Source organism: Cantharellus anzutake, assembly GCF_015039405.1.
Source record: "Cantharellus anzutake strain C23 chromosome Unknown EI90scaffold_53, whole genome shotgun sequence".
NCBI classification, from domain to species: domain Eukaryota; kingdom Fungi; phylum Basidiomycota; class Agaricomycetes; order Cantharellales; family Hydnaceae; genus Cantharellus; species Cantharellus anzutake.
In genome coordinates, this window is record NW_024067003.1 from 413,163 (window position 1) to 430,375 (window position 17,213).

Here is a 17,213-nt window from a genome sequence, read left to right on the forward strand (position 1 = left end):
GTGCCCTGACATTGTGTCATATCCATACATACCCAATCCTGATTCGACTCCCAGACCCTCCACTTCACCACCTCTAGAGTCCTACCCTATCCCTGTCTGCTCCAATATCCACCTTCAGACCTGACATCACCTCCTTCCTCACTCCTCTCCTCACTCCTCTCCTTCCATCCCCCTTCTGCCAACCTCCACCAAGTTATGACCTTCCACTGCTGTCCCATGCCCTGTACTTGGACACCACTTGTGCCTTTGCTCTGAGATCCCATCATGGTCCCGACCTTGGACTTGACCCCACCTTGCCTTAAGTCCATTGCATTGGTGACCTCAGTCTACATAAACATCATTTGTCAGGGCAACCACACCTGACCATACAACCCCAGAACCACCTTCCCTGACCTCCCCCCACTTCCCTCATCCTCCCATCTTTACACACCTTTCACAACTACAGCCCGCATGCGAACCTGTGGGAAAAATCACGTGGGTCAAGGCGAGCAACTCGCCTTAACCCATGTGACACCTTTTCTGCATCACAGGAACATGCTCGGCTCCTGCCCTTAGTCATGTTACAAACTGTACATTTCCCTTTTATAGTAGCCAAGCGGGGAATAGGGAAACTTACCCTTCTTCTCAACTCAATCCCCGCTTAGTGAGTTTGAGGAGCTTGGGGTAGGATCCAGCACCTGGCTGCCTGGGACACCGCAAGTGTCCAGTTCTGAGGTAGGGCCACCCCTGGACAGAGGCCAGGCCCTGACACCATTGCCAATTGTCAGGAACGTGTCAGACACATATCCGGGTGACCCACAAGGCACGCAAAGTCGTCTGGGCTCGTAAGGTCAGAGGGGTGGGACTTTAGCTTCAGTGACTTGGGTGGAGCGCTGCACTTTGTTCTTACATTGGTGTCCCAATTTCAGACAGAAGCCTTACGATGAGGAGAGGAGGAATCCAAGTCGATATATGAACTGAGGTACATCTGGTGTAACCTACACGCATTATAAACACAAGTAACTAAATAGGACTGGCCCGGAAGGAGTGGCAGATCAAGTGTGATATTAATGAATGAAGAAAGAAATAGTTAATACCGGCAAACTTGGTCAACAAAAGGCAAGCAAGGAACAAAAGGAGGAACAATAGTCCGCATGCGGACAAAAGAGAAAAGGCCATCCAGCCGTCTAGCAAGCCATCTGGCTGGCGAGCAGACAACAATGAAGCAGGCAACCTAGGTTGGAAGGTACATGTGCGGGGGAGGAAGTGCAGATGAGGGTGTCAGGGACTTGTCCGGGGTCGAGGGGGCCTGGGTGTAACGTCCGGGGTTGAGAGCCTGGCAGGGGGCGGATCAGGCATGCGTACTGACAGGCCTGATGCGGGACAGTGGTCCCTGGCCACTTAGACTGAAGTGGAAAGTTGTTATTATCATTAAAGGAGAGATATTGTACTACTTACCTGAAGTGGAAAGTTGAGAAGAAGGCTACTTCTTTGGTTCCCACTTCAGGTTTGTTTATATACATGCGGCTTAGATCACATGATGGGTGCCACGTCACCCTCGCACACAGCCATAACCACCCGAGCATCACTGTGGGAGATCCTGAGGGCATCCGGTGCAGGCACGCATACTGGGCACAGCGGGAAGTCGCCTGAGGTGCCTGGGCCGGGTACATGGTGGGTGCGCTGCAGATGGGTCAATGGTACATTGATACAAAGAAAGTCGTCCATGTAGAATAAAGAGAGAATAAAGAAGAAGTAAGATAAGGAGAAAGTGAGGAGGGAAGAATGAGGAGGGAGGAAGGGAAAGGAAGAGGAGGTCAGGAAGGGTGGGCAGCAGGGTACCGGGTCAGGTTGGGCCAGGTGGAGCTGGGTCAGGTGGGTGTGCCCTGACAGAGGGTGATGGGTGGACAGATGGGTGGACAGATGATGATGATAGCAGGCAGGACGGGCCAAGTGGCACTAGGACACATTGACGGAAGTGACGGATATGTTGGGTTGTGACACCAATATTCTTCGGACTTCCAACTCCATCTGTAAGCTCCATCACCTCCAAGCTTCACGGACTGATCTCGGCACTTTCACCACTTGTAGTATACATTCCACACTTCTCCCTCATCCCTATTTGGACTACTGCTTCTTTACATTCAGCCAGTTGGTCATCAACCCCACCTCACCTCATCCTCCTGCCCCTCTGGGCTTCACCCTCCCTACCTCCTTTCGGATGTGCCATAGAGTCTAACCCATGACCCTCGGCACCACACCACTTCCATTATTCCCTTTGTCTCCATTCAGACCCCCTTTGATTTCCCATGCTTTCATCTCCCTATTATATACAGGTGCTTGTACATACTTGATCAGACCCTCAGTCTACAATCAACTAGAAATGCCCCCTAGAGACTTCCTCCTCACTATGTCTGAAATTAAGGATCAAACAGACAAACAGCAATGGCACAGTGCTCCCTTGAGTTGCTGAGGCCAAGGTCCCTCCTTGCTAAGTCTCCAGTTCCACTCCAGAATCATCTGCTCTCACCCCATTCTAACACATTGTGGAACAGTGAGGGGGGAATGGGAGAAGGGTGGCTAAAGGGGTACCTGAGGGTGTGTGGGGTAGAGGGCTGTGCCCTGACACCCTGTTGGCTGACAGCTGATATGGTGCAATGGATAGTGGTTACAGCACAGCGATCACAAGAAAAAGGCATGGGGATAACAGAGGATACGGTCCAGCCACCTACTCTCAAGTGATGGACAATGGATCAACGGTATCCACGTGGGGAGGAGTGGTGGTGTAGTAGTAACACCTGCCAATCTACTCTCTCGCTGGCATTTGCCGATTGAGAGGACATTGGTTCGACTCACCTGTTGGGAGGTCACAGTTCTCCAAAGTCTCAAGAGGCATGTGTTTATGCGTCGGGCCAACAAGCCGAGGAGCCGGTCTCATGATCACTTGATCACCAACTTCTCCACTACCGATTGCATTGAGTATAGAAAAGGTTCATATCATATGACTAAGTCTTCTATTCACTACCCGAAAGGGGCCTCTCATGGGCACAACCGGCCAGGAGTTAGGAGTTCAATTGGCATGGACCCAGACATTCTATAGGGGATCACTCGCAGCATAATAGGCTCATGTGATACGGTCTACCACTGTCACAATTCAGAAGAATTTGGATTGTTCAGTCGTGAATCCGGGCATTGGCGAACGATGTTGGTGTTATCTGGGAGCTTAGAATCATGTGGAACTTGAGTATAGAAAAATGTATGATAATATGCCTTGGGCCTTGCCCCTTCCCCTTGGCGCCCTAATGGGCAGCCTCTATGGGAAGTAAAATATCGAGAATTACACACACGGTATCCACATGACCATCTAAAGTGGAGGGCCTCTTTTCAGAGTTCAAAACTGGAGTCAATGTGTATAATAATAGGGTGTTATCAATTGACAGATTCATTGAAACATATACTTTATCATATCAATATCATGGTCAGCCTTAATAAGCTTGCCATCAACTGCTCCTTTAGATCAACATTATTCATGTTCATTGGATATCGCACTTCCTCAATTTTGCCTGCCCAGTCAAAGTCGACTAGTAGAATTCCAGGCTTACCATCTTTCCGCACCATGACATTGGTGGTTCGAATATCACCATGCACAAATGCTTTTTGTTCACCTTCTCTTTGATTTCGGCTTTGAACAAGGCTTTCATCTCTGAATGCTGCAATTCATGATAATCATCCCCAATTAAAGCCATGACAACCATATACCATCCACCCGCAATGTGCTGATACCACTTCAAAGCAGGTGCACAACCAAGCAAGAAGCATGCAAGATGTGCATCCTTGGAGTATCGATGGGTGAATATTTTCTCATCACCAACAGTGCCAGAAAATAGGAGCCTCTTCTCGTCAAGCTGCGATGAGTATTCAAATGCATACTTTGTGGTACCGCGCAGGGAATCAAAGTTGGTAGGATACAGAAACGTAAGGATTGGGTTAGAGGTTATATGTGGAGGTTCGGATTCATAGTGACTATTCAATGCAAGAATCGCATTTTTTGTTGCCCCAAAAAAATGGGCAGCTTGCATGCGCATATCAACGTTGGATGCATGATAGAAGAGCAGCAACTTGGGGGCTAGGACCTCCAGATGAGGGTGAATGGTCAAGATGGAGCCGGAAAAGCCAATGTGGGCACCTAGGGCATGAATTTAGGGTGTATCCGGGAGAAGAAACGTGGAAGCTCACCAGCAAGGTAGAGGATAAAGCAAGGGAGACGCGAATGGGTTTCGTCAAAGTGGTTCCTTATGAAGGCACTATAGTACCAGGCAGCCTCGAAAAAAGGCTCAGCACCGCCAGTGGAAAGCTCTGCCTTGGCCTTGATGAGTGCAAAGCAAAAGCCCTTGTAGCGAAGATCTCCATCAGTCCAATACTTGCCAATTCCGGTGGGCAACGAGTCGGGACCATAGCTTGCGAAATCTTTTCGAGCTTGGTCAGCCCTGTCCCCTTCATTGGCGTAAATATTTGACATAGAATGGGAGAACTTTAAAGCGAAATCATGGTCTTCCTTGGTGGGTGTATAAGTTTTACAGTCATCTTGGAACTGGCTGAATATGGGATGAGATAGTGAGATGGGTATCGTCACGGCAGCGGTTGGGGGGCAATTAAACGCAAACGCAGGTTTGTCCTTTTTCTGGATGGCAACAAACTTTTTGGGTAGGCCTCCTGAGGAAGGGGCCTCTTGTGAAATGGATGAACCCCATGCCTTGCGGGCTTCAGCGACACAGTCGCCTTTATATAATAGGGGACGTTGACTAGTGGATGATATGGACTTGCTGGGTGGAAACTTGATAATAATGTGTAGATGAAGTTGGGGCAGTGGATTGGGAAAAATGGAGGACCGTCAATGGACAGGTGATAGCATTTCCTCATCATTAAGTTCAACCTTCTTCACATTCTCCTTGAGACTGTCATCGACCGGGATGGAAACCTTCCAGAGTGTGAGGGTCTTTGCGTCCATGTGTTCGAGAGCGAACTTATTCTTCTCCCTAACGATCTCCTTGAGGGTGCCGACAGACTCTGTACTCGCAATTTTGGCCAGAAAGATATGGTTGGTGCCATCGCCATGAATGAGACAGTACAGTTCGAGAACAGGAGGATCTAATTGTGGCACTTGAAGACGAAGCTTTGAACGTGTTGAATGCTCACTGTCGTCCTCTGTCTGTGGCTTTCGGCCTGTCACAAAGTCAGGTGTCTACTTATCGGGATGAGTGTTGATGCACTGGGAAACTTGATGAGCAGTGCCTCTCCAGCTGAGATGTTCAAGCCTGCTATTACCTGCCTTGTAAAGAGTTTTTTGACTCCCATATTGGAAAATGCCTTGCTGACTAGCACCTCAAGCACTTCATAATCATTGTCGATGAAATTAGCTGGTGAGTTTGTAAACCTCCACATTTCAAGCTCATATGCATCAATGTCGCCAAGGACACGAGGTAGGAGGCATGGGATTGGGATCAATAATGGACTTAATGGTGTCAATGTGTCAGGGGACAACTCCCAGGTCCCCATGACCCTCCCCTATGGTCCACAGCCTGTAGTGTAACCAGCCCTGTCCAGGGCACAACTCTACTGTGGGTAAGGAGATGAGAAGGAAGCTAACTTCTCATCTTCCCACAGTGGCCACAATATCAGCAAAACTTCCGGGGATACCCGGAAGTCACATGAAGGGGTAGAAACCGGGTCCGGAGCATGCGGCGCGCGGAGCGTGCATGCATGTGGGAAGCGCAGCGGGTGGAAGCAGGTCCGGACGCGGGTCCGGGTCCGGGCTAGTCAGGGTGTGTGCCCTGACACAATGTAGGCTGTCCAACAAAGCGGAATTTGAGCCTGAGCTGTGTGCATAGATCAGAATGAACTTACCACTTTGAGCAGTCGATTCACCTGTACTAGAAGCGCCTGGGTCCACCGAGCTCCAGTACAGAGTCCTAGTATAGGGATGTGTCCAAAAGAACCGTTTATGCCGTTTCTCGCCATGGCCTTTACCAACAACTCGCCGGGTGTACTTATCCAAGAACTCCCCCCAATCATGGTCTGCATGATAGCATGAATAACTGTTGGATTGGTTGATGGTGCAGATTGGATCGGTGTCTCGGAACTGGGAGCTGCGTTAGTGATTGGCTTTTGGGGTCATGCCTGTTCTAGGTGTTCCAGATTTGGTTGCTCCATTCGCCGCAGATCTAAAGCGGCCAGTTGAAGGTGGTTGACGTAGATCAGCTTGAAATAGAGGAATGCTACTGCCAGGACGATTTGGTGGAACCAGTAAAGATGACTCTCTTCCGAAGGTTGGTGCAGTTGCACGTTGAATGAGTTCTGGAGGAGGGGTGTGATGTGGAGGCATCGAAGACTTCTTTGTTGGAATTGTTGGGGGCGGCAGCATGCTCAGGAGAGGGAGGGGGGACATGGTAGGGGCCGGGATCGGTCGATGGTGGGCGAACTAACCATGGTTGGGTTGGCGTCATCTGTCATATCCGTGCATACCCGACCCCGACCCGACTTCCGGACCTCCACCCTCTTCACCTCCGGAGTCATAACCTACCGCTGCCGTTCCGATACTCACCTTCGGTCCTGGCAACACATCTCCTCCTTACCTCTCCGACCCTATCTCCGTCCGCTCCGATACTCACCTCGGACCGAACACCGCCCCTCTCGCCACCCTCCTACTACTCCGCTCCCCCTTCACAACACCTCCACCCTCCCGTCATCCTCCTACGCTTCCCCCGTCTGCTCCAATACTCACCTTCGGACCTGACTACTCTCCTTTCCACCACTCCTTCTCCCTTACCTTTCCCCTCTCTCCTCCCTCTGTTACTCCTCTGCCACCCTTCCACCAAGTTACGACCTTCCACCACTGTCCCATACTTCACACTTGGACACCACTCATACCTTGCTCCGAGCCTCCGTCATAGTCCCTACCTCGGACTTTGACTCCACCTCGGTCTTAGTCCATTGCATTGGTAACCTCATACTACGTAAACACCATTGCCAATATCCCTCAGACTTTCAACCCTGCCTCCGTAACCTCCATAAGCTCCGCAACCCCCAAGCTTTGCAGATTGCCTTTGGCACTCTCGCTGCTTGTAATGTATTTCTCGCATTTTCCCCTCATCCCTATTTGGACTACTGCTTCTTCCTATTCTAGCCAGTTAGTCATCATCCCCACTTCCCCTCATCCTCCTGCCCCTCTGGGCCTTGCCCTCCCTACCTCCTTTCGGACGTATCACAGGTCCTGCCTTATGACCCTCGGTACCACTCCGCTCCTTCTACCCTTTGTTCCCGTTCGGACGCCTTCGTTCCGATTCGGTTACCCTTTGTTTTCCTTGTGCTTTTGCCCCTTCCATTATATATATCGGCACTTGTACATACTCGTTTTGGTTTAGTCCGAAATCGACCTGAAATGCCCCCTAGAGACTTCCTGCTCACCTACTGTGAAATTAAGGACCAAATGGACAAACAGCAATGGCACAGCGCTCCGCTTGAGTCGCTGAGGCCAAGGTCCCTCCACGCTAAGTCTCCGATTCCACTCCGGAGTCGTCTGTTTCCGCCCGGTTCTAACATCATCCTTGTAGCCTTTAAAAGAGAGTAGTGTGGCAGTTGGGCTACATGTCAAATGATTCAGCATCAAGAAAACACCATCAAAATGCTAATCCAATAGTAGTTGAATGGGAGATAGAAAACATGGACACAACTGTCAATCCAACTTCCGGATATCAACAATGCGTTCCGTTGTCGAAGACTGCGATATATATGTACTTAGCATCGTCAGTAGGGCACTACTATTCCACCGCTGGGACGGCATACATCGGAACGACGTCCAGGGGTCAAAGTCTGCAGCGCTCAAGATGGGAGTGATTCTTGGCTGAGACTGAGGTGCTGGTGTGACCATCCAGTAGGTTGATGTGAAGCAAGTAACATGGAAGTGAAGAAGACCCAGGGGGTCTGCTACCTGGACTGGTAGTGGTTCCAAATGGTGGGAGCGAGGATAGAGGTGGAATCGGAGCGGCGTCCAATGTGTGTCAGTTTGTCAGTACGACGTCAGGCGACCAAGGCCCACCCCAAAGCCAGCGCAGAGCAGTTTGATCATAATTCACCCCAGCAAGTATATGTTTGAAAAAAGATGAGTCTGCTTGAGCTTATGCTCATGGTCGTTTTGGAGTATAAACTAGGTTGGCGTGAGAAGAAATTCTTGGAAAAAGCGGGTAATTTTTGATTGCGATCACCCCAAACCAAACTACAACATTAAAGAGAGATGGCCTCTACCGCAACAATGACAGCCCTCTTCATCACACTTCTCATGGCCCTTTTTCTTGCGGGAAAAAAAAACCCAAGAAGAACTAAGGGAGAAACAAGTTGTGGTGAGGACACATGCAATGATCAGATTCAGAACAATAGACTCATAAGTACTATCCAGATACCCGAAAACCCAATACCCCTTCGTACTGTCAAACATGTTATTCCAAAGGAGCTACCCTTATCAGTTAGGGAATATGTAGAGGAACTGTTCCAGCGAACTGGGGATGAACATGTCTGGAACCTTTTGCCTCCTCGAGAGAATGAGTACGTAGTGAGGTTCAAGATGATTGATAGGACTGACTTACTTAAATACTAGTAGAGTTCCAGGGGAGTTTCATCCTGACTGATTCTATCCTCCAGGAGATCGTATTGGGGTGAAGACTCGAATTTCCAAGCCACGTCCCAAAATATTTTATATACATGAATCAGAGACAGATGAGGATGATGAATGGTCCGATGATAGAATAGAGACATGTTTATGATCTGGAGAATGTATGGCTATTATTATGGTAACAAGTTGACAGCCTTTGGCTTGAGAACAGTACAATACATCATTTGGAAAATACTGTACTCACATGACCAACTACCGGTCATGCGCCACAGAGACCTCCTGGTCCGGTCGAAATTCAGGGTCTGTCACCCATCACAGCCGGTTGGTGGTTGGGTGTTTGGGTGTCATGCCAGTTTTGCTGAGGCAAGGTGGCTGTGCAAGGCAATTCAAATTTTCCATTTGGTCTTCCAAGTTTCTTGTGTGCCAAGTTCCTGCTCATGAATAGGCACAGGGAGTATGTTAACCTTGTAAATTTGTTCAGAGGACTGGAAGTGTAAACTGGATAATTCAGTGACAGACAAGTTCCCATCTGGAAAGTAGGATCACCTGGGATGTCGCTATATGAGATAGTCTCATCCATACACAAAGCAATGTGGTGTGCAAGGGTAAAACTGTTCATGAGATGATGCACAGATGCTCAGAAATTGTATGGGGGTGGTGTTTTCAAAATTTTAAAATTTAAATTCAAGGTGGTTAACAATTTAATATAAGTAATATAATTCAGACAACTCCGCAGTGCCGGTTGGGTGTCACGTGTCACAACGAGTTGCGCTCCTTTAGAGTCGCTGAGGCCAAATGCCCTACCCTCGGGCCTTGTTCGCGGCATCACGGCCATTGCGGCCTATAGCGGCCCGCTAACGGCGACCTTCGGTGCCGACCCCGGACCAGTGTCTAACACACAGTGACAAAACATCCAGTGCATAATGCATTTCCTCACGGTGGCAGATCCGGTCTAATCCTACCGGGAACTTGTATTTCCCAAACTAACTCCAAATACATTCATTGTATCGCGAAAGCTACTGGGGTTGGGTTCCACCAAAAAAAAACAAGGCAATTGGGGGGTAGTGTAGCAGTGGTATGGCGCTGGAACTATCAAATATGCAGTGGCGCACACGCCAGTCGGGTGGGAGCCCCAGTCGAATTGTACCGTTTTTCTCAGTACTTGGGCGCCAGATGGGGTGCGCGTAGTATCCCGATGAAATGCGAATACGGGCTCGCTAAGACGGACTGGACAAAGGGTGGCGAGGAATTTAACCGGGTGAGATTGGGGTATGGAGTACACGGTGTGGGCCCGTGGCGAGCGCACGGTGTTCTTGTCTAATTGCACCGCCGTTTCTCAAGTCGCTCAAGCGCAGGGTTTCGGGCGAATGTGAATACGAGTCCACTAACACGGATTGGATGAAAGGGTAGCGCGCAATTGGGGGTGCAGAAGGTCGAGGGTGGCAGAAGGGTAAAGTTGAGGTTCGTGTCTGATTGCGCCGTTTTGCACGTCGTGTATGCGCCGCTTGGTGCATGATGTCCAGAAAGCCGAACCTGAGTACGAGACCACTAATAGATTGGACGAATCGACAGTACACGATCCGGGGCAGGGGTCGCGACAATGTCCACCGAGTGGGATTGTTAGTGCCGTTTGATGTTAATAGGCGATGCAAAAAAGTTGGCTGCTGTGCCAGGAATGCCTAACCACAGGCAGTGAGACTTACAGGCCCGTGCACGAGTAACGCTGTTGGGTATCGGCCGCGTGATGTAATACACCGTTTGGGTAGGACAGCTGATTGGGGGGTGTATGAATGTCGAGTGTACTACGCGGGATCAGAACGGGAGGTTGGCGTTGCAGAGGGTGGGCCAGAAGACCAAAATAACCGTGATCGCCAGCGGTGTTGAATACAACCTCTGGCCCTCGTCAGTCGGATATCTTCACGGTAACCGTGATTCACTAGCGACGCGCGAAGCACCTCTAGTCGTCTGCGGTTAAAGATGAAGAGAAGAGCCCTCAATGATGTCTAGAAAGTTTTTGTTAGCTGCAACGCCGAGAGCAAACAGGGAGAACACGTACTGGAAATGGAGTTTTGGGGCCGACAGAGCTGGAAAGGATTGTGTGTGGCAACCCTGAGCTGTGGAATGGAGTACGACGTTTACACACGATGTTAAAGCTGGGTGGGATCGATAGATTTTGGGCGCTTACCGGGACGTGTGGACGTAGAGCCGCGATCAGGGGTTGAAGTCGTATCTGTAATGTAATATATGTTATATAGTATAACAATATGACAATAAATTCGGAACACTGGCGTTGATCGACGCGCACATCACGTGCCTCGGCTTTGGCCGGACGACCGTTTGAACTTTGGTTGTATTGGTTCCCACGGGGATGAGTGTGGTCAATGCCGTGGTCACTGCTCCCAGTTGTCGAAAACTTGTCGAAAGCACTACGTATCCATCGAACCGAAAAAACTCGGTGTTAACGTGATCCCCCTGGAATGAGCCAATCAGAGAGCGAGAAGCGGTCGCCCGGCACGACCCGCGCTATTAGAAAAACAAAAAAGGTCGCGGCAGACCATTCATTGGGCGATCCAGTGCCGTGCTGAGCGCTTGTCTCGCTCTGCTCAAACAGGTACACCCCAGGGGGGCTGTACTTGGCCATGCAGCCACCAGCTCAGGGAGCCTGGTTGCATCGTGCTGAGCAGACCTTCTCCATTGTTTTGTGGAAGCTCGAAGCGCCTGCATGACCTTCTCAGTACAGGTATGTATAAGAGATAGCGCCGACGTTATGACTGACTCAGGCCAACTCAGGTCCATAACTACCACTTCCGTGTTACCTGGGATCGTAGCGAACAAACGATCCCAGTCATCGCAAAAACGCAATATGGTGACCATCGCACCTTTCCTCCCGTCGTCTCTCCTTACTACCGGACAAGCAATCCCCAGAAACTCATTCAAGCTCGACGACCCAAACACCCTCTTCGTATACTCGGACGGATCCCGATACAAGGAAGATGGCAAGATAAAAACGGGCTTCGGCGCCATAGGCCACGCATATGGCAAAGTCGTCTAAACCCACCCGCATCGTCATTTATGCAGACAACACTGGTGCACTAAAACGCGTCGTTCAGAGTAAGCCGCGTAAGGCACAGGAGTTAGCCAGGGACTTCAGGAAAACCATGTGCAAAGTCCTAACAGACTTCGAGGAGTCGAAAATCGCACTGCACTGGTGCCCAGGCCACCTCGGTATACCAGGGAACGAGAAAGCCGACCAACTAGCAAAGGAAGGGGCCAAACTCAGACCAGCTTGACCGAACTTTAAATCCCTCTCATACGTAGAAAGTCTACGCAGAGAGAGATGGAAGAAGCCTGGACACACGACGAACACACCGAACCCTCCGAGGTCGGGTTTCTATGCGGCGAACCAGCTAGCACCCAAACTCAGACCCACGAAACGGTTCAGAAAACTCGACCGAAAAACCTTCAGCCGAGTCCTCCAATTTCGAACAGGACACGCCCACATAGGAGAATACTACCACCGCTTCAGCCTCACGTCGGAGAGCAGAGCCTGCCAATGCAGGAAACCGACACAGACGAGGACACACATTCTGACGGAACGCCCCAGGTCGAAGAGACATAAACACCTACTAGGATGCGAACCAGACGAAGTTCAACATGCTAATTGGCAAAGTGAAAGGCATAGAGACTCACGTTTTTCATTAAAAAGTTCAAGACAGGCGACAAACGGAAAACCAACGATGACGGACACATGAAAAGGGATACCACTCCCGGCCGCGCGGCACATAGAACAGACGCGGAGTAGGAGATGCTGGGGATAGACGGACAGACATAACTGCTTTTTATTTTATTTCTCACTTTTAACAACACGACAATACCCACGGACACCACAAACCCCGAGGAACAATGACACCCGAAGATACCAACCAGAATATCCATCATGTATAGACATTCCCCCCATGTACGCTACGGTGTCAGGATGGGAAAGCCGCACTGCCACGTCATCACGAGGCCGCGGGGCATTAAGATAGAGTTATCATCATCATCACCAGACGAGCAATCTTCTTGTGAGGTACTCACGAATAGGGCGATTCATTTGTGTTGGAGTGGTAGGCCGGACGAGTTTTCGTACAGCCACATTCCCACGTCCGAGCGACGAACTCGCCCGGACAGCCACCTATTGTTTCGGACTAATCCGTGCCAGGCCACATTCATTTGAATTGAATTCTTTTCCCCTCAGTTCTTCACGCATATCGGCTGAGACTGAGCTTCACGCTTCTAGTCCAGCTCTGACGTCAACAGTCGCGCATCAACAGTTTGGAGGATTTTAGTATTATGTGTTAGAGAAACCGTGTGCTATGGGAAAGAGGCCGGACGAGTTTTTTGCACAGCCACATTCCCACATCCGAGTGAGGAACTCGCCCGGACAGCCACCTATTACTTCAGACTAATTTCCGTGCCAGGCCACGGATATATTCATTCATTTGAATTCATTTCTTTTTCCTCAATTCTTCACGCATATTGGCTGTGACTGAGCTTCACGCTTATAGTCCTCAATTACCGCGCACCAATATTATACCATACAATGTACCCCGAGATCCTAGCAGACCCCTCATTCGCTTACCACAATTATTCCGTCCACGACATGATTCATCGCGCATTCGTTTGAGCCTATGCCATGGATGGAATGAATTTTCTTTTCAACGGGACTCCACGCCTGCCATCATCCCCCATCGGAGGACCGACTGGTATCTCCCTCATGGTTGCAAAGGATACAGGATGCATGGAGCATACAGCGACATCGCTACTGGAACGGATATATGCCAAGTTCCCTGGCCTGGCCTTGCCTGTATCTCCATGATTGGTACGACCCCAAGGAGATCGATCGGCGGCTGAGTTACTTGGCGGATGCACATCTGGACTTCCAGATCAAGCTTATGATGGAAGAACTTTATCGAGAGGATACTGAGGGAGGTGGGCTCAGAGGGTAATACAACGAAAAGAACAGGATGCAATGGGACGGCGCAACACGGGGGAGGAGGTGGGAGGACGACATAAAGGCTGGGAAAAAGCAGCGCGATGCGAGAGCAAGAAGAAACTTAGGTGCCGACGGGTAGTCTGAAGTGCACACGTAAGTTCCGTCCTGCTGCAGCGAAGTAGGATTCGCCAGTCTGGAAGGTGCCGACGCGAAGGCATGAGCGCTGAGAAATTGGGAAAAGACGTAGGCAGGCCTCCAGCCACTTCGTAATACAGTAATACTACAAAAGCGGATCAAATGAACAAATAAATTCTGTCAACTCCGCTACAATATCGCTCATGTGCGGGAGACCCACCGTCACTATACCGACAATACAACCTCCGCCTAGCTCTTTTTACCGTGACAAATTGATTATTGATATTGTTGTTAGGTATTGTTATTGTTTGTATTGTTTGTATTGTTTGTGTTATTGTTTGTATTGTTTGTATTGTTTGTGTTGTTGTTTGTATTGTTTGTGTTATTGTTTGTGTTTACACGTTCTACGGTTTATATTGTCGGCGTTGTTTTTGCTGTGTCGGCATTGGTTGTATTGTTTGTATCATTCGGTATTGTCGGTACTTTTGGTATTGTCGACACTGCTTGTATTGTCGGCACTGCTTGTATTGTTTGGGTTCTTCATCATTTGTATTGTCGATATTGTGTTGTCGGTGTTGTTTGGATGATGTTACTTAAGTAAGGAGTGGACCTCAGCTAATTCCACCACTTATTCGTTCTGAATTCCGCAACAGATCTTGCTCGTCTCGTTTGCAAACCTTGTATGTGCCCTTCCTCATATCCGGCCATCACTGATTCTGTTGCGTAGAGTAGCCTAAACATGCCTAAACATGTCTCAGCTCGTCGACAAGAAAAGTGAGTGCAATGCCAACATCATTACCCCTCATTTGCGCTCATCGTATCTCTCCAGGGTGGTTTCTGTAGATGGGAGGTTCAAGTGTGCCAAATGTGCAGAAGATTTCAAGAACCAGAGCGCCCGCAAGCTCCATATGTCCAAGGTCCACCAAGAGCATATTTCCGCTGGAAGGAAAATCATCATCTCGCGTAATATAGAAACTAATGAATTCCATTGTCCCCAATTGGACTGCAACTTTCACACTCCATGCGCCCAAGTGGCGCGTAAACACCCCCATATACGAGCCAAGGCGACGAAGGCAATGGAACTCAGATCCCCTTCAAGGGCATCTCCCCCCTCCTATCCTCCTAGTTTGCCACCCTCCCCAAGCACATCCCTTCCTCTGAGCGTGCCGTCCTCCCCAAGTGCATATATTCCAAGTGAGCCGCCCTCCCCAAGTGCATATATTCCAAGTGAGCCGCCCTCCCCGAGTGCAGATGTCGATCCCCATGACAGCGCTGGTGTTGTTCTGCGTTCGGCCGGCCTCATAATTCCCCCAGAGTTCTGTCACCTCCAACTGGCAATTGATCCAACCCATAAAGTCGTTATTTGCCAAGGGTGTCAAATCGGCCTTCATCGCAAGTATGTGGAAGAACATGTACGAACGGTCCATGGGGGTCTTAGTAAGAGTAAGCTGCCTCCCAACCACGACGACATCCTGGAAGACTTAGGGGTTGGCCACTGGGTTGTCCGTCCACAGTCCAAGGTCGCCCCCCTCCAGTGCATCCCGATCCAAAAGGGTTACATGTGTGCATTCCCCGGTTGCGCCTTTGCGGGTCTGAAGGAGGATTCCGTTAGACGTAGCCACAGTAAATCACATCCAAACGTCAAGCTTCATATCGTTCCAACCTTGGTACAGGTCGTTATTCCAGCTCGAAGGCACCACCAGACATGGGCAGTGGATAAGGGCTACTCCACTTTCTATGACCAAAGCGCTCAGGTGGAAAGTTTCTTCACCGAACTCTCTCAGAAAGAAGAGGTTAGATGGGAGTCCACCGAGGTCGTGGATCCCTCTACTGACCCACGTCACGTCAATCTCTTCCTCACCACTGTTCGGTGGCTGAAACTCACGGCTAATCTCCCATATCATGAACTGAATGCCATCACCTGGAGACCCGATGATGATGATCTCCCAGCCTTGCAAATGCTTGATGCTCAGGTCGAAAGGTATTTTGAGCGCATCCGCCCAATTGTCAACTCGTCATCTCATTTGGTCCTCAACTGGGTCAACAGCACGGGAGGGTAAGTCAATCCCTCCCCTCTTCCTGCACATACACCCGCTAACTGTCGCTTCCATTCAGCACCGTTGGGCAAGACCCTTTCAGATATCCTCAGAAGGTAACCTCGCAGAAATACGAAGCTCTTGCTGCACGCCTTATCTGTTATGTGGTTCGGTATTGCTCGGCAGAATCATTCTCTCTGTCCATTATGCTCTCCAGGAGCCAGGAAGACTGTGTTCGAAGGATACAGGATGCGCTTGATTCGCCAGCTTTGTTGGATGATGATGAATGGGACTCACTCATCCATGGCATCCTACATTCTTTGCTCTTCTCCAACCACCGCGAAAATTTGACACAGGACGCAGACAAAGACCCAATCGCCATCTTCCTCATGCTCATCAACCTTTCCCCAGATGATGGTAATTTTGTTTCCTGCTCTGCCATAGCCGGTAAGATGTCAGGACTGCTATACGTCTTTCGGCTGGTGGCCATCAGGCAGATTCATCAAGCTGCCAATCAGTCTATGCCTATGGAGGGGGGGCCAAGGGATTTGTCAGACAGCAGAGAGTTTGCGTAAGTTTCATTCTCCTTCTGTCACTCTCTCTGACCTGAATGTGGCCGCTAGGGCATGCAAGGATCTTTGCTCACGCTGGCTGCGTCCCGGCCTTCCCTCCCCATTCGATACCGTCTTATGGGTGAGCAGGTACGCGTCATGGGTTGCAAGATCGGGGGAAGGATTTCCTAGTGTGGTGTGGAATCCAGACGATGAGTCCATGACGGTCAAGGGCCACCACATTAGGCTGAACGATATCCCAAAGTTTTACAACGGGGTCCTCGAGCAGATCCAGAGCTGCATGGATATTCTAGCCCCTGGGATGGACCTGACCCTCCCCTTTAACGATTCAGAGATCAGGGACAATCTACAGAATCGTACCCCGCATTACAGCTTCCTAGGGTCTGACAACCTACACGTTAGCGGAATTAGAACTCGTGTCTTGTATTCGTTGAGAGGACCAGAATGGCTCGTTGCCGGGCCGGGGGGCAACTTGGAGTGGAACCGATTGACGGCAAGTAGGTGGATGGAGGGTGCTTTGGCCCTCAACAAATTGTTCTTGGTTGCCATCCATGTAGGCGGTGGACAACCAGCAAGGGGAACGGAAATTTTGAGCGTCCTGTTTAGAAACCTTCAAAACGGCCAGAGGAGTTTGTTTGCGCTTCCAGGGGGACTGGCCACCATGATTGGTTATAATAAAGTGAGCTTCTTCCCCTACTTTATTTCCGTTGACTGGTTCAGCTAATCTGAACCCAATAGACCAATTCCCAGACAAAACAGCGCAAACTCATCACACGCTTCTTGCATGCGGGTCTGTCAAACCTCTTACTCCGGTACCTAATATTCATTAGGACAGTAGAAGAGGAATTTGC

At 49.9% G+C, this 17,213-nt stretch overlaps 2 protein-coding genes across 2 annotated transcripts; one reads left to right on the forward strand and one right to left on the reverse strand.

Annotated features, from left to right (window-relative positions):
• Window positions 1-3,514: 3,514 nt before the first annotated feature.
• Window positions 3,515-5,421, reverse strand: EI90DRAFT_3237184 (uncharacterized protein; the record flags this gene model as incomplete). Its single annotated transcript, XM_039066519.1, has 5 exons — window positions 3,515-4,165; window positions 4,216-4,813; window positions 4,913-5,127; window positions 5,176-5,202; window positions 5,226-5,421. The coding sequence occupies 5 exons, from the start codon at window positions 5,419-5,421 to the stop codon at window positions 3,561-3,563; spliced, it is 1,641 nt and encodes a 546-aa protein (XP_038912225.1). The 3' UTR covers window positions 3,515-3,560.
• Window positions 5,422-9,839: 4,418 nt separating this feature from the next.
• On the forward strand, window positions 9,840-10,528 carry EI90DRAFT_3019124 (uncharacterized protein; the record flags this gene model as incomplete). Its single annotated transcript, XM_039057315.1, has 4 exons — window positions 9,840-9,902; window positions 10,050-10,105; window positions 10,168-10,263; window positions 10,411-10,528. 4 exons carry the CDS (start codon window positions 9,840-9,842, stop codon window positions 10,526-10,528), a joined length of 333 nt encoding a protein of 110 aa, XP_038912226.1.
• Between the last annotated feature and the right edge of the window lie 6,685 nt (window positions 10,529-17,213).